Genomic DNA, 24,298 nt, shown 5'->3' on the forward strand with positions numbered 1-24,298 from the left:
AATTACTCTAATATCATGCAGTTTTTGTCGGCGCTTCTCTCAAATATCATACAGTTTGCGTCGCGTCAACAAGTTCAGTTATATGCCGGCTTTACGAAACGTAAGGGAAATAGAATTTAGAACCGACATCTATACGGTTGACATTTGTTTTCTTCGCAGGAGAGAACTTTTCGTCCTCTTGTATTATCAATCTCTTTGATACGTATTTTATCAACTTGATGGGTATTATAAGAATGCTTTGAAATGGTTGAAAACGTGTTGAATATAAGCATTACTCCAGTGCTGGTCTTTAATGGAATTGGACAAATTAATCACAATAGATAGCCACAGTGAATGACACTTTATCAAAATGCGATCTGACAATATTCGTGTGATTTGCATCTGAGAGAATAAAAACACAAGAGGACGAAAATTTCTCTTCTACAAAAACAACAAATGTCAACCGTATAGATGATATTAGAGAAATTTTCCTCATGATTGCCACCTACTGACGCAGTTTCGCTTCACAGTTTCGTTCCCTTGTGTTTTTATTCTCTCTGTTTGCATTGATGAGATGTTTTGAATAGAAAACCAGTGCAACGGTAATCCCAAAAATTGGTTAATAGTTGCACACAGATAATAAATTAAGGAAAAATTAAAATTTGGCAATAACTATTAAACTAACTAACTATTAATAACTATTTCTTACTTCCTCGCGTTTTGTCTGCCGAGAAAATAATGCAGGCTTCGATTGATAAAACTGCAGAATATAATATACTGTCGCTGATTTAAATTGGTTAACACCTTATTATTCCATAATGAGTAGATTTATTAAGAATACAATTAAAATCTAATGGCCAACATTTTTTAAAAGTAATCAAATTAGAATTCTATTATTCTTAAGGTTTCTTATCTTCAGACTAGTACGTAATCCGCTATTCCTTTTCTAACAGAAAGTTAATAAATCTAGTACCGGCTTATTTATGTAAACATGCTCAGTATTTTTCAGTTCCCTTGTCATTTATACATACCTATTTCCAATGACGGGCCAAACCTTTTCCAGCCGTATACAAATAGCGTGCCACAAATTATTAGGCGCCATAGATAACGGGAAACTGTTTAGAACACAAACACATTTTTATTTCACTTGAAACTCAACACTAATTATTTAATCACTGCCAATTCAATCACTTCATTTTGATTGTATTTTTAAGATTTCCATTTTGTTTTTAAATTTGATCTTTCAATCTCGGAAAATCCCTGTTTTTTGTTAATTAATCGGAGTTTAATTTATCAATCATCTGCCATGTATTTCAATCTTTCCTTCATGCTCTGTTATTGTATATGTTTTGTTTAATCTCCAGAGTCGCTGGCACATGTCGTTGCTCATTGTCATAAGAGTTCTAAGACAGTTCAGAATGACGCCGTCACTATTGACAAAAAACAACCCTCAACAATAGCAGAACGACGTCGACGTCGCAGTTGTAACAACCAACAACAAGAGAAAAAGTAGAAAAAAAACAATAAATATGTCGGAAATTCAACTATAATTGCATTAATATTTAAAACGTTATCGGAGTCATTTTTGTTGTGATAAAAAATATAAATGTAAAAAAGAAATCAACGGTCGCGAAAACAAGAATAAGGAGCTATGTAAAAATCAATGAAATAAGACACCCATAAGAAATCGACGTCCAGTAAATGCAAGAGGAAAATTAATTAAGTGCGGGCCGGGTTTCTATTTAAAAAATAATTCCAATCATTTAGAAATCAAAAGAAAATTAAAGTTTCTCAATGTCCTTTGTATTTGCAAAGTTCGAATTAGTTCAATGTATTGTGCCTGCCTTGCTATTCTCCATAAAATCAAAAAGAGTGCAATTTTCTTTGCTAATAATGTTTGAGTGATAACTAATTTTGTTGCTTTATTAGTTCCTTCATAACCACAGAACATTGAAACAGTGGCACCTTCTAAACATACACCCATACAACTATGGATTTTGTTACACTCTATTGTTTGTAGACAGTGCTTTCAATAATTAGTCGCAAGGTGTCGCTGTGGGCAATATTATTTTTTGCGATTTAAATATGTGATAAAATATGTATTTGATTCAGTTTATTAAAAAAAATACCAGTGTTTTATATAAAAATGAAAATCCTTAATTTTAATTAGAGTCTAAAATTGAAGCGAAGTAAGCAATATTGGGCTCAAATGAAAGGCAATTCACAGTAGGATTTGGATATGTTTGTCCAGACTTAGAATCTCAAACGATTATTTAATACCAATAAATATATTTGGATCAAATTAATTGATTGCCTTTCTTAATAGTGTAGGTGTTTTGTTGCATACAATCATGGGCTGGTTCCCGAATGCCTTGTTAAAGGGTCCCTTCGCGTACCTAATCATTTTTGATAAATGTCAAAAAAAAATGTGAAAGTTGTTTGTTTACTCCAAAAAGCCAGGAAAACAGGAAATTGCACATAATTATAAAAATATGAATATATTTATTGTATTAATATGTTTAAAAGGAATTTGGGGTAATTCCCGACCCGATTTTCACCACAATATCTTTGGGATACCAAATTTTCAAAAAGTTTTCAAATATATGGTAGCTAAGTGAGTAATAACTAATCTTTTAGGGCCATGTGAGAGTTGGAAAATAATATAAATAAACGATTTTTCACACATTACCTGTTTGACCAAAGTTTTTTTTTTCACTCCCACCGTTAGGTATATTGCTCTCGACACTAAGATTATGGGGTATGTTCCGATATTCGGAATCGCAAATCGCAAAATTTTCGTTTGATGATATTTTCTTAACCCTAAAGGTGGGTACTAAGTTCTAGTTTAAGGTGGGTATTAAGTTCGAGTTTAAGGTGAGTATTAAGTTCGAGTTTAGCCGCTAAAAACTTCATTTTTTCACGATTACTTTTCTTTAATAATCCATTTTAAGGAATACAAACTTTGTGAAAATTTGCTTTGGGCTTTTCCCCATCAAGTTATAATAAAATTTGCAACAAATATGTATAATTTCATGCATTTTTCTTACTGATTTAGTTTTCACTTTAGCGATTTTAGCGGCTAAACCCGAACTTAATACTCACATTTAGCCACTAAAGTGAAAACTAAATCAGTAAAAAAAAAGGCATAAAATTATACATATTTGTTGCAGATATTATTATAACTTGATGGGGAATAGCCCAAAGCAAATTTTCACAAAGTTTACATTCCTTAAAATAGATTATTAAAGAAAAGTAATCGTGAAAAATGGCGATTTTAGCGGCTAATCTCGAACTTAATACCCACCTTTAAGCCTAGTACTAAGATCACGTTTTCGCACGAAAAACTGTTATACTCCATATAAAAAAACGTTAGCGCGGAATAAATGCGAAATCTTTGTTTTGAGCATTTTCAGACACATATTTATACAACCCTGGATTTTTCGTACGAAAAAATAGGCAGGCATATTATTTCACATAAATAAGTTAACATTCCTGGGATTTAGACCCTATTTACGGAGATATATGAAGATATTCGTTTTTCGCAGAAACGAACTTAGTACTAAGCATTAGCCGTTAAAATCTTCATTTTTTCACGATTACTTTTCTTTAATAATCCATTTTTAAGGAATACAAACTTTGCGAAAATTTGCTTTGGGATATTCCCCATCAAGTTATAATGAAATCTTCAACAAATATGTATAATTTTATGGCTTTTTTACTGATTTCGTTTTCACTTTAGTGAAGAAATGACGATTTTAGCAGCTAAACTCGAACTTAATGCTCACCTTAAAACAAACAAATTTGAACTTTGGTAACATAGTTCTCTTTTATAAGAAGTTCAAATATAAATTTAATTTAAGTCCGAAAGTATCTCAATTTTTTTCTTTATGAGAAAGCTAAATTCCTACGATTTGCGATTCCGAATATCGGAACATGAGGGTATGTAGTGTATTATGATCAGGGTTGCCAATTTGGTTTAATTTTTAAATTTCCGATGGTCGGACCAAATAGAATTTGGTCGATTTTGTCCATTTCTCCAAAATGATCGATTAGACGATCATTTTTTAAAAATTTTGTATAGAAATAAAATTTTCACAAAAATTTCTATAGAAATAAAAAAAAAACAAAATTTTCTATAGAAATAAAAATTTGCCAAAAAACTAATTTTGCATAGAAACAATATTATGCAAAAATGTTATTTGGGAAGAAAATTTTGTACAATTTTTATATAGAAATAAAATTTTCTGATAACATTCTATAGAAATAAAAGTTTGACAAAATTTGCTGTAGAAATAAAATTTTGACAAAATTTTCTATAGAAATGACATTTTGACAGAATTTCCTAAAGAAATATTTTGACAAAATTTTTCTATAGAAATGAAATTTTGACAAAATTTTCGATGAAATGAAATTTTGACAAAATTATGTATAGAAATGACGTTTTGACAAAATTTTCTATAGAAATGAAATTTTGACAAAATTTTCTATAGAAATGAAATTTTGACAAAATTTTCTATAGAAATGAAATTTTGACAAAATTTTCTATAGAAGTAAAATATTAACAACATTTTCTACAGAAATATAATTTTGTTAAAATTTTCTATACAAATCAAATTTGACGACATTTTCTATAGAAGTAAAATTGTGACAAAATATTCTATAGATATAAAATTTTGGCTAAATTTTCTATAGAAATGAGATTTTGACAGAATTTCCTAAAGAAATAATTTTTTTTTATAGAAATGAAATTTTGACAAAATTTTCTATAGAAGTAAAATTGTGACAAAATTTTCTAATGAACAAAAATTTTGACAAAATTTTTTTATACAAATGAAATTATGACAAAATTTTCTAAAAAACAAAAATGAACAAAATTTTCTACAGAAATAAAATTTTGACAAAATGTTTTTATACAAATGAAATTATGACAAAATTTTCTATAGAAATGAAATTTTGACAAAATTTTCTATAGAAATAAAATTTTAACAACATTTTCTACAGAAATATAATTTTGTCAAAATTTTCTATAGAAATCAAATTTTGACGATATTTTCTATAGAAGTAAAATTGTGACAAAATTTTCTATAGATATAAAATTTTGGCTAAATTTTCTATAAAAATGAAATTTTGACTGAATTTCCTAAAGAAATAAAATTTTGTTAAAATTTTGTATAGAAATGAAATTTTGACAACATTTTCTATAGACATAAAATTTGGACAAAAGTTTCTAATGGACAAAAATTTGGCAAAATTTTCTACAGAAATTAAATGTTAACAAAATTTTCTATAGAAAAAAAATTTTTACGACATTTTTGATATTAAAGTAAAATTGTGACAAAATTTTCTATAGAAATAAATTAAAAAAAAAAATTTTATAGAAATAAAATTTTCACATAATTTTCTATAGAAATAAAATTTTGACGACATTTTTTATATTAAAGTAAAATTGTGACAAAATTTTCTATAGAAATAAATTTAAAAAAAAAAAAATTTATAGAAATAAAATTTTTACAAAATTTTCTATAGAAATAAAATTTTCACAAAATTTTCTATAGAAATAAAATTTTAACAAAATTTTCTATAGAAATAAAATTTTCACAAAATTTTCTATAGAAATAAAATTTTCACAAAATTTTCTATAGAAATAAAATCTTGACAAAGTCTTCTATAGAAATAACATTTTTACAAAATTTTCTATAAAAATAAAAATGTGACAAAAATTTCTATAGAAATAAAAATTTGACAAAATTTTCTATAGAAGTAAAATTTTGGAAAAATTTTAACTTTTAAATTATATTAATTTAATTTGGAAAAATGGTACGAATTTTGGAAAAATGTTGGTCCAAAATAATAATTCATTGTGGCAACGCTAATTAAAGGTGTGTACTATGTTCGGTTTTCGAGTTGAAAACCACATTATTTTCGCGATTACTTTTCCTTAAATAATCAAAATTATAGATGAAAACAAACTTATTCCTGTAAAGTCTTGTCGAAATCTAGAGGAACAAGAAAATGAGCATCAATTGAATTAATTTATCTGGTATATATTGAACTGTTTTAATAAAGTAACTACGAAAATTTCAACGCGAAAAGCGAACATAGTACTTACCTTAAGATAGTAAATTTCAAAAACTTCTCTCTGTCAGTGAGTGCAAATTTAGTTTAAGTTTTAGTTCAATTGATTCTCGCAACTATAGGATATGTTATATATAGCTGCCTCAAAGCTATTGCAAGTAGTTTGTCCCACGTATAGATTTCAAATCTAGCAATGACATGCAGATTAATTATCATCTAAATAAAAAGGGTCTTTATTAATTGATAAGGGAGGTAATAATTAAATGACATGAGTTCCACTTTGGTATGCCTGCCTTGGTCATAGATTCTATCCCAGTTTGTGAGGCATATCCTTTTTTTAGTTGTGGTTTTTATTAGTAATCCTGGGAAAACTTCTGAATTTTCTGAATCAGCCTATGTCAAGAATTGAGAGAGTGTTCTCTAGCAATTGCATAGTTTAAATTTAACTAACAAAACTATTATATTATATTTTATTGGTGCTGAAAACAATTTCAATTTATTTTTTTTATTTAGTTATTTTATTTACATATATTTCTTTGTTTTTAATTTTAGCTTGAACAAAATCATCAAATCGAAACCCAGTACTTTTAACCATTTTATCGTATATCGTTATAATTAAAGAAATCAATGAAGTGTAAACATTCCCATTAAAGGCAATAAAACTTATGAATAAATAATAACTATAAGACTTTTGCGAGAATTAAAGAAACCAAAAACAAAACAGTTCCGGTCCTCTATCAATTGCTCATGCATTATTAGGTGGTACAGAACAAAAAAAAAAAAACAAATTCGGTACACATTTTAACAAGATGACCTCCTACATTGAACTGTTCGGTTTAGTAGTATTGCTAATGTTACCGTTTTTATATGAGTCCAGTCACATATTCCGGTACTATTTTAAGTTTCTTATCTATTATGGCATCGTATCCTTCAATTCAATTGTCCTGATACCAGTATTTCTCTTTCGGCCCTGTGACGTTCGAAATTTGCTGTAAGTATTATTTATTTCACTTATTTTTTTCTTTTTTGTGTTCATAAGATTCTAAGATATGAATGCTTTTGTGTGTTTGCCAAGAGTATGTAAGGAAAAATCAATAACATTTGACCATTCTACCCCATGTGCGTTTTCGAAGATTTTCTATGAAATTTTCAAGTGTTGTCTTGTATAGTGTAGAATAATGGACATTTGGCAAAAACAAATCTAAATTAAAATTTAATATACATTGTAATTATAATAACGGAATTTCTTGATTGAGTGGACATAAATGGTTGGAAAATATTCTCTAATACGTAGTTAAAATGAAATCAACAAAATCTCACAGTTAATTAGCGCTCAATCAAGTATGAAAACATATTAATTTGGCCAATAGGGTAGAAGTGAAAATATGCATGAAATTAGCCAGTATTTAAATAATAGCAGTTTTCAAATTATAGAATAATTTACGTTATTGTTTTTTATTTATTTATTTATTTATAATTAATATAAAATTAACATAAAAATAAAAAATCATTGGCGACTGAGGTCATTAGCTATTTTTTTAATTTAAGTCATATTCTAAACGACTGTATAAGAAAAATGAATTTTAATGACATTTATTACAAATAACCATAGAGTATCTTGAGCAATTCAATTTTTAGATCAATAATAATTGATGTTGTTATAAGAGAAGTTCATCTTATGTTAGTTATTGACGTTTTTACTTTTTTAAGACTTAAAAAATATTAACATTGAACCATTTCAAAAGTCGATTTTATTTATCCTTTCGATTTTTAAAAATTTTTGAAAAAGTCGTGATAACTTAGAAACTATATATCGTTAGATATATGACAAAATCCTATTAGGTGAAATTAATGCTGGGACAATAGATTCCATTCGTTGATTTGTATCCAACAGCATATATCTGTGGTCACAACCCATAACAGCCGAAGTCTGTTTTTCAATAGTTTCAATACAGGAGTTTAAAGTTTTGAATCTTCACTGAAAATCAGGAGAAGGTGTTTTTTGGATTAGGATTAATTGCCTTCCTAGAAGAGATACAAACATGAAAAATTTAGAGCAAATAAATTTAGATACGCAGAATACGATGGTGCTAATAACTCAATTGTGTCCTAACTTGAGTTAGGCTGTTAAGGGTTGTGACCACAGATATATGAAATTTTCATTAACCAGCTGCAATTTCTCTCATAAAATGACCTTAATAAATCTTTAATATTATGCGATGAGCTTATGGTGGGATTTTGTCTACGATAACGCACTTACAATGCAATAAGTGCATTACTAAAACCTACACTGAAACAACGTTGAACCCACCAGGAAGAAAACATTCGGTTAATTTTAGAACATTTTGAATATTTTTAGAAAATTTTAACTAAACAGTATTACAAACGCTGGCATCACGCCGATGTCATTAAAATAAGTAATTATTTTTTCGACAAATTCAAGAAAATTTTGTAGACGTAATTAAGTTTTTTCACTTGTTAAAGAAAAATTTTTAGTTTGAAGGAAAAACTTGGAGTTCCAAATTGCAAGAATGTCTTTAGTGACATACGAAGTTCATGATGAACGAATTTGTAGTAAAATTTGCAAATTTAAAGAAATAATGAACTATTTTATAGAAGACACGAATTTAGTTAATTATACCTTGCGCCACACTGTGGAACAGGGTATTATAAGTTAGTGCATATGTTTGCAACACCCAGAAGGAGACGAGATAGACACATGGTGTCTTTGGCAAAAATGCTCAGGGTGGGCTCCTGAGTCGATATAGCGATGTCCGTCTGTCCGTCTGTCCGTGAACACATTTTTGTAATCAAAGCCTAGGTCGCAGTTTTAGTCCAATCGACTTCAAATTTGGCACAAGTCTGTGTTTTGGCTCAGAATAGATCCCTATTGATTTTGGAAGAAATCGGTTCAGATTTAGATATAGCTCCCATATATATCTATCGCCCGATATGGACTAATACCGTCCCAGAAGCCAGAGTTTTACCCTAATTTACTTAAAATCTTGCACAAGAAGGACAATTAGTACTATAGTAAAGTGTGTCAAATTTGATTGAAATCGGTTCAGATTTAGATGTAGCTCCCATATATATTTTTCACCCGATATGGACTAATATGGTTTTAATAGCCAGAGTTTTGGCCCAATTTGGTTGAAATTTTGCACAGGGAGTAGATTTAGCATTGTAGCTATGCGTGCCAAATTTGATTGATTTCGGTTCAGATTTATATATAGCTCCCATATATAGCTTTCGCCCGATTTACACTCATATGACCACAGAGGCGAATTTTTTACTCCGATTTAGGTGACATTTTGCACAGGGAATAGAATTAGCATTGTAGCTATGCGTGCCCAATTTGGTTGAAATCGGTTCAGATTTAGATATAGCTCCCATATATATGTTTTTCTGATTACGACAAAAATGGTCAAAATACCAACATTTTCCTTGTAAAATCGCAACTGCTTAGTCGAAAAATGACTCTAATTTTCCTAAACTTCTAATACATATATATCGAGCGATAAATCATAAATAAACTTTTGCGAAGTTTCCTTAAAATTGCTTCAGATTTAAATGTTTCCCATATTTTTTTACTAACATTGTGTTCCACCCTAGTGCATTAGCCGACTTAAATTTTGAGTCTATAGATTTTGTAGAAGTCTATCAAATTCTGTCCAGATCGAGTGATATTTAAATGTATGTATTTGGGACAAACCTTTGTATATAGCACCCAACACATTTGACGGATGTGATATGGTATCGAAAATTTAGATCTACAAAGTGATGCAGGGTATAATATAGTCGGCCCCGCCCGACTTTAGACTTTCCTTACTTGTCTTTATGCTTAATTTGTGTATATTTTTCCCTCGGTTTTAGTTAATTTAACTATCGTACGAAAAATATTATTAGAGTAAAGGAAGCTTTCTCCAAACATAATAAACTTTTTTTTGAGTGTATACATTGATATAATAATAAATCTTGTTTACTGATTTGTTTTAAAATTCAATCAAGCTGTATACAGTAGAAAATAAATATATAATAAATAAAATAAATTTTTAAATTTAAATTAAATAATAGCTTAGATTACAAACAAGCTTGCAATATTTAGATCGATTACTTAAAAGCTTTTCATAATTTTTTTTATATTCATTACTACGACTATAAAGATATACGAATATACGAACTAAAAGTCTCCGGATCTCTGCAATTTCATTATAACACTGTTCGACTGTATTAGCTACGAATGACGGAGAACTTTGAAAATCATTGGTTATTATTTTTATTATTATATTAACCAGCTCTACTTGCCCTCAATAAAAAATCACTATGAATTTTCTTTTGATAACGCATTTAGAAAACAATGATTACTTCATTCGTAACAATAGGAAATCATTGTACAGACCAAAAAAAAATGCTTGGAAAATTTGAGGTGGTGGTGCAGAGGCCTATACTATCGCAAAAAATATCAATCAATAAGTCAACATTTCCAAAATTTGGAGATATAAAATTTTGACAAAATTTTCTACAGAAATGAAATTTTGACAAAATTTCCTATAGAAATGAAATTTTTACCAAATATCCTATAGAAATGAAATTTTGATAAAATTTCCTATAGAAATAAAATGTTGGCAAAATATTCTATAGAAATAAAATTTTGACAAAATTTTCTACATAAATAAAAGTTTGACAAAATTTTCTATAGAAATTAAATTTTAACAAAATTTCTATAGAAATAAAATTTTGACAAAATTTTCTATAGAAATAAAATTTTGACAAAATTTTCTATAGAAATAAAATTTTGACAAAATTTTCTTTAGAAATAAAATTTTGACCAAATTTTCTTTAGAAATAAAATTTTGACCAAATTTTCTATAGAAATAAAATGTTGGCAAAATTTGCTATAGAAATAAAATTTTGACAAAATTTTCTATATAAATAAAAGTTTGACAAAATTTTCTATAGAGATGACATTTTGACAAAATTTCCTATAGAAATAAAATTTTGACAAAATGTTCTATAGAAATAAAATTTTGACTAAATTAGCTATAGAAATAAAATTTGGACAAAAAATTTTCTATAGAAAGAAAACTTTGACAAAATTTCCTAAAGAAATAAAATTTTGACAAAATTTTCTATAAAAATAATATGTTGCTAAAATTTTCTATAGAAATGAAATTTTGACAAAATTTTCTATAGAAATAAAATTTTCACAAAATTTCCTATAGAAATGAAATTTTGACAAAATTTCCTATAGAAATAAAATTTTGACAAAATTTTCTACAGAAATAAAATGTTGACAAAATTTTCTATAGAAATAAAATTTTGACAAAATTTCCTTTGGAAATAAAATTTTGACAAAATTTCCTATAGAAATTAAATTTTGACAAAATTTCCTATAGAAATGAAATTTTGACAAAATTTCCTATAGAAATGAAATTTTCACAAAATTTCCTATAGAAATGAAATTTCGACAAAATGTTCTATAGAAATAAAATTTTGACAAAATTAGCTATAGAAATAAAATTTGGACAAAATTTTCGATAGAAATAAAATTTTGACAAAATTTTCGATAGAAATAAAATTTTGACAAAAATTTTTCTATAGAAATAAAATTTTGACAAAATTAGCTATAGAAATAAAATTTGGACAAAATTTTCGATAGAAATAAAATTTTGACAAAATTTTCGATAGAAATAAAATTTTGACAAAAAATTTTCTATAGAAATAAAATTTTGACAAAATTTTCTATAAAAATAATATGTTGGCAACAATTTTCTATATAAATAAAATTTTGATAAAAATTTCTATAGAAATTAAATTTTGACAAAATTTCTATAGAAATAAAATTTTGACAAAATTTTCTATAAAAATAAAATTTTGAAAAAATTTTCTATAGAAATAAAATTTTGATAAAATTTTCTATATTCCAAAATGTTCTATAGAAATGAAATTTTGCCAAATTTCCTATAGAAATGAAATTTTGCCAAAATCTCCTATAGAAATGAAATTTTGTCAAAATTTCCTATAGAAATGAAATTTTGACAAAATTTTCTATAGAAATAAAATTTTGATTAGAGGTGTGCGCGTGACACAAAATTATCGTGACACGCGTGGTTTGTTACCCTTGCTCATTCCCGTTGGGAAAATGTCGTGAGTCTCGTGAATTTGTCCTGAGTCACGTGAATTGTCGTGAATCGTGCGTGAGTCTGTAAAAGTACTTCGTGCACGAGCGTTCGTGATTACTGCTTTTCATTTCGTGAATGTGCGTGACTGTGAGTGGCTACGACACTTATCGTGCGTCAGCGTGCGTGAATAAATATTTGACTTCGTAATTGTGCGTGAGTGTGAGTGAAATTTCACTCACGCGCACACCTTTAATATTGACACAATTTTTTATAGAAATAAAATTTTGACAAAATTTTCTATAGAAATGAAATTTTGACAAAATTTTCATATAGAAATGAAATTTTGACAAAATTTTCTATAGAAATGAAATTTTGACCAACATTTTCTATAGAAATAAAATTTTGACAAAATTCTCTATAGAAAAAAAAAATGACAAAATTTTCTATAGAAATAAAATGTTGGCAAAATTATCTATAGAAATAAAATTTTGACAAAATTTTCTATAGAAATAAAAGTTTGACAAAATTTTCTATAGAGATGAAATTTTGGCAAAATTTCCTATAGAAATACAATTTTGACAAAATTTTCTATAGAAATAAAAGTTTGATAAAATTTTCTATAGAAATAAAATGTTGGCAAAATTTTCTATTTAAATAAAATTTGGACAAAATTTTCTATAGAAATAAAATTTTGACAAACAATTTTCTATAGAAATAAAATTTTGACAAAATTTCCTAAAGAAATAAAATTTTGACAAAATTTTCTATAAAAATAATATGTTGACAAAAATTTTCTATATAATTAAAATTTTGATAAAAGTTTCTATAGAAATTAAATTTTAACAAAATTTCTATAGAAATAAAATTTTGACAAAATTTCTATAGAAATAAAAATTTTACAAGATTTTCTATAGAAATAAAATTGGGACAAAAATTTTCTATAAAAATAAAATTTTGACAAAATTTTCTATAGAAATAAAATTTTGACAAAATTTTCTATAGAAATAAAATTTTGACAAAATTTTCTATAGAATAAAATTTTGAAACATTTTCTATAGAAATAAAATTTTTACAAAAATTTCTATAGGAATAACATGTTGACAAAAATTTTCAATAGAAATGAAAATTTGACAAAATTTCCTATAGAAATAAAATGTTGACATAATTATCTATACGAATAAAATTTTTGACAAAGTGCCGTCCGGCTGGATAACACTTTACTTCAATCTAATCAGAAAATTATTAATGGATTGTTTGGAATATTTGCTTTATTTATTGGTCATCAAAGGCCAATCAAAATCATAAATATTTATGGTTGATTTTTATTTTCACACGAAATATATTGGTCATAAGTATCCACATGTAGCCTATCCAGCATTTTTATCGGTTCTTTTAATAGAAAGGCCTTTTCCCTCATAGGGTCTAGTTTGAATGCTTTGAAGCATATATCGAGGAAAAATTGTAAAGATTTTTTGTTATTAAATTCCACTAAAACGTTTTGAATTTTTCAGTCAAATGTGCCTGTTTTAATTATTTTTGTTTTTTAACCAAATGCTCCTTTGTTTTCAAACATCCCAGTAAACAATGTATCCTTAGATACCAATAATGGTATCCTTAGAGAGATTTAATTATCACTTCAAAAGATGTTTGTTTTGTTCGAAAAACTTGAAAGCCGTTATTATATTAAGAAGTAATGCTAAATCAACACAAAATTGACTTCCGACCCATGACAATCCCATGTAAAATTCATTGCTTCTGATTAGATATTGCAAATTTTCCGGAACCAAAAATAACATTTAGGTTGTTTCTTTTTTTTTTTTTGGTTTACATTTTTTTCCTGGATAATTAACCAAGCTGTTATATGTATTAAAATAATAGACCATATTCACAAAAATTAAATTCAACTATACTCTAGAATCTATTTCATCGACCTACCGAAACTTCCTTTGAATAAATCATGTATATGTTACATGTCTTATTATTATAATATTAAACTATAGTTTATCGTTGTTGTGTATAACAATTAATTCATGCAAACTGTTCTATATACAACTACTACAGTAATTATTCTATTTCCAGTTATAATTAAGCTCAATTAAAAAAATTTGTACCGTCCACTTCAATTAAAGAAATGTAAATATAAAATATTGCGGATACAGTTTATAACAATTATAGTTCCTACAAAGTTTCAATGGCATTACTACGTCATTGTTTAGAACATTGGACTACACCTTACAACTTTACTTGAGTTCAAAGATTCTGAATATTTTGGTATTGATTTCGAGTCAAGTCCACGGTTTCTACTCGATCCAAAAATAATCTACCAAATTTGGCGGAAAATTTTACCAAAAAACTACCAAACAAAAAAATTTTATATATAGAATAGAAACATTTTTAGAAAATTTTTCTTAAAATTTTATTTCTATAGAAAATTTTTCTCAAAATTTTATTTCTATAGAAAATTTTTGCAAAATTTTATTTCTATAGAAAATTTTTGCAAAATTTTATTTCTATAGAAAATTTTGTCAAAAATTTATTTCTATAGAAAATTTTGTTAAAATTTTATTTCAATAGAAACTTTTGTCGAAAATTTTGTTTCTATAGAACATTTTTATTTCTATAGAACATTGTGTCAACATTTTATTTCTATAGGCATTTTTGCCAAAACTTTATTTCTAAAAAAAATTTTGTCGAAAATTTAGATATACTATTTTTTTTTTTTGACTTTTATTTTATTTCTATAGAAAATTTTGTAAAAATTTTTTGTTCTATATAACATTTTTGCAAAATTTTATTTCTATATAAAATTTTTGCAAAATCGTTATTGTTTTTTTTTTGTTTTTTTTTTTTTTTTTGCAAAATTTTATTTCCATAGAAAATTTTGTCAAAATTTTATTTGTATAGAAAATTTTCTGCAAATTTTATTTCTATAGAAAATTTTCTACAAATTTTATTTGTATAGAAAATTTTGTCAAAAATTGTATTTCTGTATAAACTTTTTGCAAAAGTTTATTTCTATATAAAATTTTTGCAAAATTTTATTTCTATATTAAATTTTTGCACAATTTTATTTCTATAGAAAATTTTGTCAAAATTTTATTTCATAGAAAATTTTGTAAAATTTTTTTGTCAAAATGTTATTTCTATAGAAAATTTTGTCAAAAATTTTCTATAGAAAATTTTGTCAAAAATTTTATTTCTATATAAAATTTTGTCAAAAATTTTATTTCTATAGAAAATTTTGTCAAAAATTGTATTTCTATAGAAAATTTTGTCAAAAATGGTATTTCTATATAACATTTTTGCAAAATTTTATTTCTATATAAAATTTTTGCAAAATTTTTTTTCTATAGAAAATTTTGTCGAAATTTTATTTCAAAGAAAATTTTCTAAACATGTTTTGTCAAAATGTTATTTATATAGAAAATTTTGCCAAAAATTTCATTTCTATAGAAATTTTTTGCAAAATTTTATTTCTATAGAAATTTTTTGCAAAATTTTATTTCGATCGAAAATTTTTGCAAAATTTTATTTCATAAAGAATTTTGTAAAAAAATTTGTCAAAAATTTATTTCTGTAGAAAATTTTGTTAAAATTTTATTTCTATAGAAAATTTTATTTCTATAGAACATTTTTATTTCTATAGAACATTTTGTCAACATTTTATTTCTATAGAAAATTTTTGCAAAATTTTATTTCTATAGAAAACTTTTGCAAAATTTTATTTCTATAGAAAATTTTTGCAAAATTTTATTTCTATAAATTTTTTTGCAAAATTTTATTTCTATAGAAAATTAAGTCAAAACTTAATTTTTACAGAACATTTTGTCAAAATTTTATTTCTATAAAAAATTTTGTCAAAATTTTATTTCTATAGAAAATTTTCTGCAAATTTTATTTCTATAGAAAATTTTCTGCAAATTTTATTTCTATAGAAAATTTTTACAAAATTTTATTTCATAGAGAATTAGAGTGATCAAAAAAACGGTTTTTTTGAAAGTCGGTTTTTCTCGGTTCTAAAAAATCACACCATTTTTTAAAACCGGTGGGCGATGTTTTAAAAATTAAATAACCGGCATAACCGGTTCAACCGGGTTCTTCCCAAAAGGAGCAAAAACGCTTAATTTAATATAAATGAAGAAAAAATACTTAATGTAAAAATAAAATAATTATTCAAGCTTGAGATCGTTTTTTGTATGTATTGGTTTCTTTATTCTTCAGTTTTTCGAATTACTTCATCGGGAGTAGATCTACAATAAAAATGATTGATATTTTCAATCATTTCATGTAAATTATTTATCAAAAAATCTTTCATCAAGAAATATCATAGATTTGTTGCCAAAATATACGCTCATAATTGAACAAGCACGATTTTATTGAAATATCTCTGGGATTTCTTTAGAAAACCAACGTATTTAATTTGACATCTTGGACGAATACTATGTTGGAAGTGTTCAGAAACGAGTTAGAACAGCGCAGAAAATGCATTCGGGAAGTTTTCTTATTTCAGTTTACATTCAAAATAAAAAACCGAAAGTCGGTTTTTATGATATTAAAATAACCGGTTCTACCGGTCCACCGAAAATGGGTTTTTATACAAAACCGACAATCGGTGCAAAACGAAAAACCGGTCCACCGGTTTTCACCGACCGGTTTTGATCACTCTATAGAGAATTTTGTAAAAAAATTTTGTCAAAAATGTATTTCTATAGAAAATTTTGTCAAAAATTTATTTCTATAGAAAATTTTGTTAAAATTTTATTTCTATAGAAAATTTTTATTTCTATAGAACATTTTGTCAACATTTTATTTCTAGAGACATTTTTGACAAAATTTTATTTCTATAGACATTTTTGCCAAAATTTCATTTCTATAGAAAATTAAGTCAAAATCTAATTTCTACAGAAAATTTTGTCAAAATTTTATTTCTTTAATATATTTTGTCAAAATTTTGTTTCTATAGAAAATTTCGCCAAAAATTTCATTTCTATAGAAAATGTTGTCAAAAATGGCATTTCTATATAAAATTTTTGCAAAATTTTATTTCCATAGAAAATTTTATCAAAATTTTATTTCTATAGACAATTTTCTGCAAATTTTATTTCTATAGAAAATTTTCAGCAAATTTTATTTCTATAGAAAGTTTTGTCAAAATTTTATTTCTATAGAAAATTTTCTGCAAATTTTACTTCTATAGAAAATTTTGTCAAAAATTTTGTTTTTATATAAAACTTTTTCAAAATTATATTTCTATATAAAATTTTATTTCATAGAAAATTTTGTACATTTTTTTTTTGTCAAAATGTTATTTCTATAGAAAATTTTGTCAAAATTTTTTTTCTATGGAAAATTTTGTCTACATTTTATTTCTATAAAAAAAATTCTAAAATTTTATCATCATTTCATTTTGACAAAAGTCGATAATCTTTTATCCTTATAATTAAGAGAGTCTACTTAAAAATCAGTATGTTTACATAAAATAGAACTTTGTTTGCCAAAGGACAACTTGGCTTTAATAATACTAAAAAATTCTTCAAAATTAATGAAATTGTCTTTAAATTTATTCTCTTGTTTGGTATCTTGACTACAAGGCAAAACAGAGCTCAAAAATAGGAGACTCTTTATTTTGAAGTCGAGCCTTAATTTGGTAATTTAGGTTGTCGTTAACATACTTTTAAAGGATAGTACATACAAATTCAAAATTGTTTCAAATTTGTTTCCGCGAAACTTAAATTTAAAAGAGAATTGTATCTTTAAAATATTCTTATTTCGATTCTCTGCTTCTTTGGCTCGTAATGAAACCGGGCGTATTTTCGGCCTGGCCGATCTTTCGGCCGCATATATTTGTTTTATTTATTTATTTGCGTTTTTTTTATAACGGCATTATATTTCCATAATATTACAACATTATTAATTGCTTTACATTTCTGGAAATATGCAATTGTTTTTATTTCGTTATCGCAAAAGTTTATTCGATTACAAAAGAAATCAAATGGGTTTTTTTGTTTGGTTTGTTTACCTTCACTGAAATATTTATGGACTTCGTTTTAAAGAAACCCACTGCAATCTTCAAAGACATAATGTCTTATTTGTCAAAGTTTTAAATGGAAAATCACATTTATTCAGTTATCAAATATTTATAGCCGATTTTAATAATTCTCTCTTTATCTAAAGTGTTCTAATTATACCATACATACTTGAAAAATTGATATGATTGCAATTCATTGGATTATTGATTTACACCATTTCAAAAAAACAAAAAAAAATTAATTAAAAAAAAAAACATAAAAAAATAAAACTTTAGGGAATTCTGAAAATGTTGTAAAATTTAATGCTACAGCTATCCAGTTTTTTTTATGTTTAGTTAAGTTATGTGGAAATTAATTAAAAAAAAAAACAACAACAAAAAAAAACAAAAAAAAACTAGGGAATTCTGAAAATATTGTAAAATTTAATGCTACAGCTATCCAGTTTTTTTATGTTTAGTTAAGTTGTGTGGAAATCTTTCAACATATAATGTCCAATAAAAATTAAATGCGAGCGTTAAATTTTTATTTTGAATATTTGTGATTTGTCATGACAAACTAAACCCAACACGTTATTGGTCTATTAATAATTAATCATATTTTCACTAAAAGCCAAAAAAAAAACTATCGAAGAGTCCCTAAATGATGTCATTTGAATAAACCTAAGAAAGTTATTGTCAAATTATCAGGTTATTATCGTTAATCATGGTCGAGGGCAAGTTAAAGTCAATGGTCATTGATAAATGGATATAATTGCTTTTCCCAAATAATACCATAGAGTAGTCTTAGGTGTAGTAATGACATTGAAATTCAACATTGTTTTATAGGAACAGGTTATATTGTTGTGAACCCTATCTCCAATATTTAACATTGTCATTATTACTTTGTCCACATTTGTAATGTTTTTATTGAACTTAATTGCACCTGAGTACAGGGCATTTATTTCAGTGTTATTAAGAACAGGTTGCAGAAAATAATATACAGTTTTAACTGTCCCTTCCCTTATTCGTAATGGATTGTAGTAGGATTTCGACAATTTTTTATAGAAATAATATTTTGACAATTTTTTCTATAGAAATAAAATTTTGACAAAATTTTCTATAGAAATAAAATTTTACAAAATGTTCTTAGGAAATAAAATTTTGACAAAATTGTCTATAAAATTAAATTTGGACAAAACATTCTATAGAAATAAAATTTTGACAAAATTTTCTGCAGCAATAATATTTTGACAAAATTTTCGTTGGAAATAAAATTTTGACGAAATTTTCTATAGAAATAAAATTTTAACAAAATTTTCTTTGGAAATAAAATTTTGACAAAAATTTCTATAGAAACAAAATTTTGACAAAATTTTCTGTAGAAATAAAATTTGGAAAAAAAACTTTCTATAGAAATAAATTTTTGACAAAATTTTCTGTAGAAATAAAATTTTGAAAAAACTTTCTTTAGAAATAAAATTTTGAAAAAATTTTCTTTGGAAATAACATTTTGACAAAATTTTCTCTAGAAATAAAATTTTGACAAAATTTTTTGTAGAAATAAAATTTTGAAAAAAATTTCTATAGAAATAAACTTTTGATAACAATTTCTATAGAAATAAAATTTTAACAAAATTTCCTATAGAAATAAAATTGTGATAAACTTTTCTATAGAAATTTGACAAAATTATTTTAGAAATAAAATTTTAACAAAATTTTTTGTGGAAATAAAATTTTGACAAAAATTTCTATAGAAATAAAATTTTAACAAAATTTTCTATAGAAATTAAATTTTGATAACATTTTCTATAGAAATAAAATAAATAAAAGAAATAATATTTTGACAACATTTTCTATAGAAATAAAATTTTGACAAAATTTTCTATAGAAATAAAATGTTGACAAAATTTTCTTTGCAAATAAAATTTTGACAAAATAAAATAAATTTTGAAAAAATTTCTTATAGAAATAAAATTTTTACAAAATTTCCTATAGAAATAAAATGTTGATAAAATTTTCTATAGAAATTAAAATTTTAACAAAATTTTTGTTGGAAATAAAATTTTGACAAAATTTTCTTTGGAAATAAAAACTTGACAACATTTTCTTTGGAAATAACATTTTGACAAAATTTTCTATAGAAATAAAATTTTTGTTGTTTTGATCTCAGCTTTAAAACCATTGTGTTGACTAAACTACAAGAGTAGCTTAACCAACAGAGGAAAAGAATGTTTGTCAAATTTATTTGGGCAAAGCCCTATAGACTGCAAGATGGTTGGATGGACGCATGTTTCGGAATTACCACATTCCTCATCAGCATTCCTCTGTTGGTTAAGCTACTCTTGTAGTTTAGTTTTTTGTATAGAAATAATATAGAAATAAAATTTTGACAAAATTTTGTATAGAAATAAAATTTGGACAAAATTTTCTACAGAAATAAAATTTTGACAAAATTTCCTTTGGAAATAAAATTTTGAAAAAAAATCTATAAGAATAAAATTTTGACAAATTTTTCTATAGAAATAAAATTTTTACAAAATTTTCTATAGAAATAAAAGTTTGACAAAATTTCCTATAGAAATAAAATTTTGATAAAATTTTCTATAGAAATAAAATTTTAACAAAATTTTCTTTGGAAATAAAATTTTGACAAAAATTTCTATAGAAACAAAATTTTGACAAAATTTTCTGTAGAAATAAAATTTTGAAAAAAACCTTCTATAGAAATAAAATTTTGACAAAATTTTCTGTAGAAATAAAATTTTGAAAAAAATTTCTATAGAAATAAAGTTTTAACTAAAATTTTCGTTGGAAATAAAATTTTGGTGAAATTTTCTATAGAAATAAAATTTTAACAAAATTTTCTTTGGAAATAAAATTTTGACAAAAATTTCTATAGAAAAAAATTTTGACAAAATTTTCTGTAGAAATAAAATTTTGAAAAAAAACCTATAGAAATAAAATTTTGACAAAATTTTCTTTGGGAATAACATTTTGACAAAATAAAATAAAATTTTGACAAAATTTTCTATAGAAATAAAATTTTGACAAAATTTTCTATAGCAATAATATTTTGACAAAATTTTCTATAGAAATAAAATTTGGACAAAACATTCTATAGAAATAAAATTTTGACAAAATTTCCTATAGAAATAAAATGTTGATAAAATTTCCTATAGAAATAAAATTTTGATAAAATTTTCTATAGAAATTAAAATTTTAACAAAATTTTCGTTGGGAATAAAATTTTGATGAAATTTTCTATAGAAATAAAATTTTAACAAAATTTTCTTTGGAAATAAAATTTTGACAAAAATTTCTATAGAAACAAAATTTTGACAAAATTTTCTGTAGAAATAAAATTTTGAAAAAAAACCTTCTATAGAAATAAAATTTTGACAAAATTTTCTTTGGGAATAACATTTTGAAAAAATAAAATAAAATTTTGACAAAATTGTCTACAGCAATAATATTTTGACAAAATTTTCTATAGAAATAAAATTTTGACAAAATTTCCTATGGAAATAAAATGTTGATAAAATTTCCTATAGAAATAAAATTTTAACAAAATTTCCTTTTTAAAGTAAAATTTTAACAAAATTTTCGTTGGAAATAAATTTCTGACAAAATTTTCTATAGAAATAAAATTTTGACAAAATTTTCTATAGAAATAAAATTTTGACAAGATTTTCTTTGGAAATAAAATTTTGACAAAAATTTCTATAGAAATAAAATTTTGAAAAAACTCTATAAAAATAAATTTTTGACAAAATTTCCTATAGAAATAAAATTTTGACCAAATTTGCTATAGAAATAAAATTTTGATAAAATTTCCTATAGAAATAAAATTTTGACAAAAATTTCTATAGAAATAAAATTTTGAAAAAACTTTCTATAAAAATAAATTTTTGACAAATTTTCTATAGAAATAAAATTTTGACAAAATTTTCTATAGAAATAAAATTTTAACAAAATGTTCCTATAGAAATTAAAATTTTAACAAAATTTTCGTTGGAAATAAAATTTTGACAAAATTTTCTACAGAAATAAAATTGTGACAAAATTTTCTATAAAAATAAAATTTTGACAAAATTTCCTTTGGAAATAAAATTTTGAAAAAATTTTCTAAAGAAATACAATTTTGACAAAATTTTCTATAGAATTAAAATGTTGACAAAATTTGTTACAGAAATAAAATTTTTACAAAATTTTCTATAGAAATAAAATGTTGACAAAATTTGCTATAGAGATAAAATTTTCTATAGCAATAATATAATTTATATTTTAATTACTTTTTTTCTAATTATTAATTGTCAATAGAAATAATTTGAATCATTTTCGTTATCGTTTAGATGGGCTAGCACTTGGTGCCATCGAGTAACAACTTTAATTGGCTTAAGATGGGAATTACGTGGCAAAGAACATTTGGAAAAGGATCGAGCCTGTATTATTGTGGCCAATCATCAATCATCCTTGGACGTATTGGGTAAGAATAATGTTATTCACATTGAAATTTTTAATAACAAGGTATTATTCTGTGTTATTCTCGTTCATAGGAATGTTTAATATCTGGCATGTAATGAATAAATGTACTGTGGTTGCCAAACGTGAACTGTTTTATGCTTGGCCCTTTGGTCTGGCCGCATGGCTTGCTGGATTGATTTTTATTGATCGTGTTCGTGGCGAAAAAGCCCGAGATACTCTAAATCAAGTTAATAGTAAAATAAAAAAGCAAAACATCAAGCTGTGGGTATTTCCCGAGGGAACAAGGCGAAACACTGGTGAGTTACACAATTTCAAAAAGGGAGCCTTTCACATGGCCATCGAAGAGCAAATACCAATATTACCAGTGGTCTTTAGCTCTTATTGTACATTCTTGAATGATAAAAAGAAAATTTTAAATGCTGGAAATATCATAATTACTACTCTGCCGGCCATAAGTACAGAGGGTATGACAAAAAGTGATTTACCCGAATTAATGGAGAAGGTCCATAAACTAATGTCGGAGACCTTTAAACAGTCATCAAGTGAAATTGTCCAGCGTTATGCCTCACAATCAATAAAAAACAAAAATAATTCAGTCGAAGAAGAGGTCGATGAAAGTAATACGGCAAAACCCTCAACACCTCCTTGTACCCCAAAGTCGGTGAAGGAATTTGCATCGTCATCACCACAGTGCTCCTCAACATGTGATTCGACACAGAAAGAAGCTATGTCATCACCATCCCAACCCGTAACAGTAAAAACAGTAACAGCTACCAGCCAAGCGCAAGACATTGTAAATACCGAAATGGAAATGAGCGCCTCAGAATTCAAAGATACCATCAAGGATACCAAAAAGCAAACAACATTAGTTCATTAGAGATTAACCAAAGAAGCACATACCAATTTAAGCTATTTATTATTTTTATTAAAGAAAATCATCATAAGCTGTGCTTGTGTAGCAAACAGTACCCTTCCCTCCCTCCCCACGCGTTTCCTTCGTATTATATTTTCTACATATGTATTTAATTATTGTCTTGTATTTTTTTTATTTATTTACACAACACACATGTATTATAAAGATATTGTTTTTTTTTCAGCCAGCATGTATTAACATTTTAAAGTGATTATTTTTTTATTCTTATAGATTGTTTTCATATATATTTAGACAATTTATTAACTTACAGACTTTTTTTGATTGCTAACCTATGCAATATTTTAAAAATCATATTGAAATTTTTTTATTCATACGATTTACACTTAATTAGGAGCTTTAAAAAAATTTGCATTCCCTTAACTATATAATCTACATTTTTAGTGGATAATTAATTTCTTCGGCCATCCATTCCCTTTAAGTTTAAAATTAAATACTCTAACCTAGGTATATACTACACAGAAAAAAATATAGGTAATATTTTTTCAATTAAAGTTATGATTAAATTGAAAAAAAAAAACGTTCAATTAAAATATTAATTGATGCAAATCTTATACAAACAAATTACAAATTTAGTTGCATACTTAGAAAAAAATTTCACGAAAATTTTTCCAATTTAAATTTTAATAGAGTTTTAAAAAATATTCAATTAAAAATTTAATTGATCCAACAAAATTTTTAATTGAAACAAAAATCAAT

General features: G+C 25.0%; 1 protein-coding gene across 4 annotated transcripts; it reads left to right on the forward strand.

Moving 5' to 3' along the window:
- The first annotated feature begins 1,428 nt into the window (after positions 1–1,428).
- Positions 1,429–24,093, forward strand: Agpat1 (1-Acylglycerol-3-phosphate O-acyltransferase 1). 4 transcript variants are annotated; one of them, XM_075300104.1, is made up of 4 exons: positions 1,429–1,702; positions 6,607–7,045; positions 22,536–22,669; positions 22,740–24,093. In XM_075300104.1, exons 2-4 carry the CDS (start codon positions 6,864–6,866, stop codon positions 23,543–23,545), a joined length of 1,122 nt encoding a protein of 373 aa, XP_075156219.1. In that variant the 5' UTR covers positions 1,429–1,702; positions 6,607–6,863; the 3' UTR covers positions 23,546–24,093. The 4 variants fall into 4 exon arrangements, with proteins under 4 accessions (XP_075156219.1, XP_075156220.1, XP_075156221.1 ...); XM_075300105.1 differs by having other exon boundaries at positions 1,429–1,676; XM_075300106.1 differs by having other exon boundaries at positions 1,429–1,632.
- Positions 24,094–24,298: the final 205 nt, after the last annotated feature.

The sequence above is a fragment of the Haematobia irritans genome, chromosome 3 (genome assembly GCF_050003625.1).
Source record: "Haematobia irritans isolate KBUSLIRL chromosome 3, ASM5000362v1, whole genome shotgun sequence".
In the NCBI taxonomy this organism is placed as follows: domain Eukaryota; kingdom Metazoa; phylum Arthropoda; class Insecta; order Diptera; family Muscidae; genus Haematobia; species Haematobia irritans.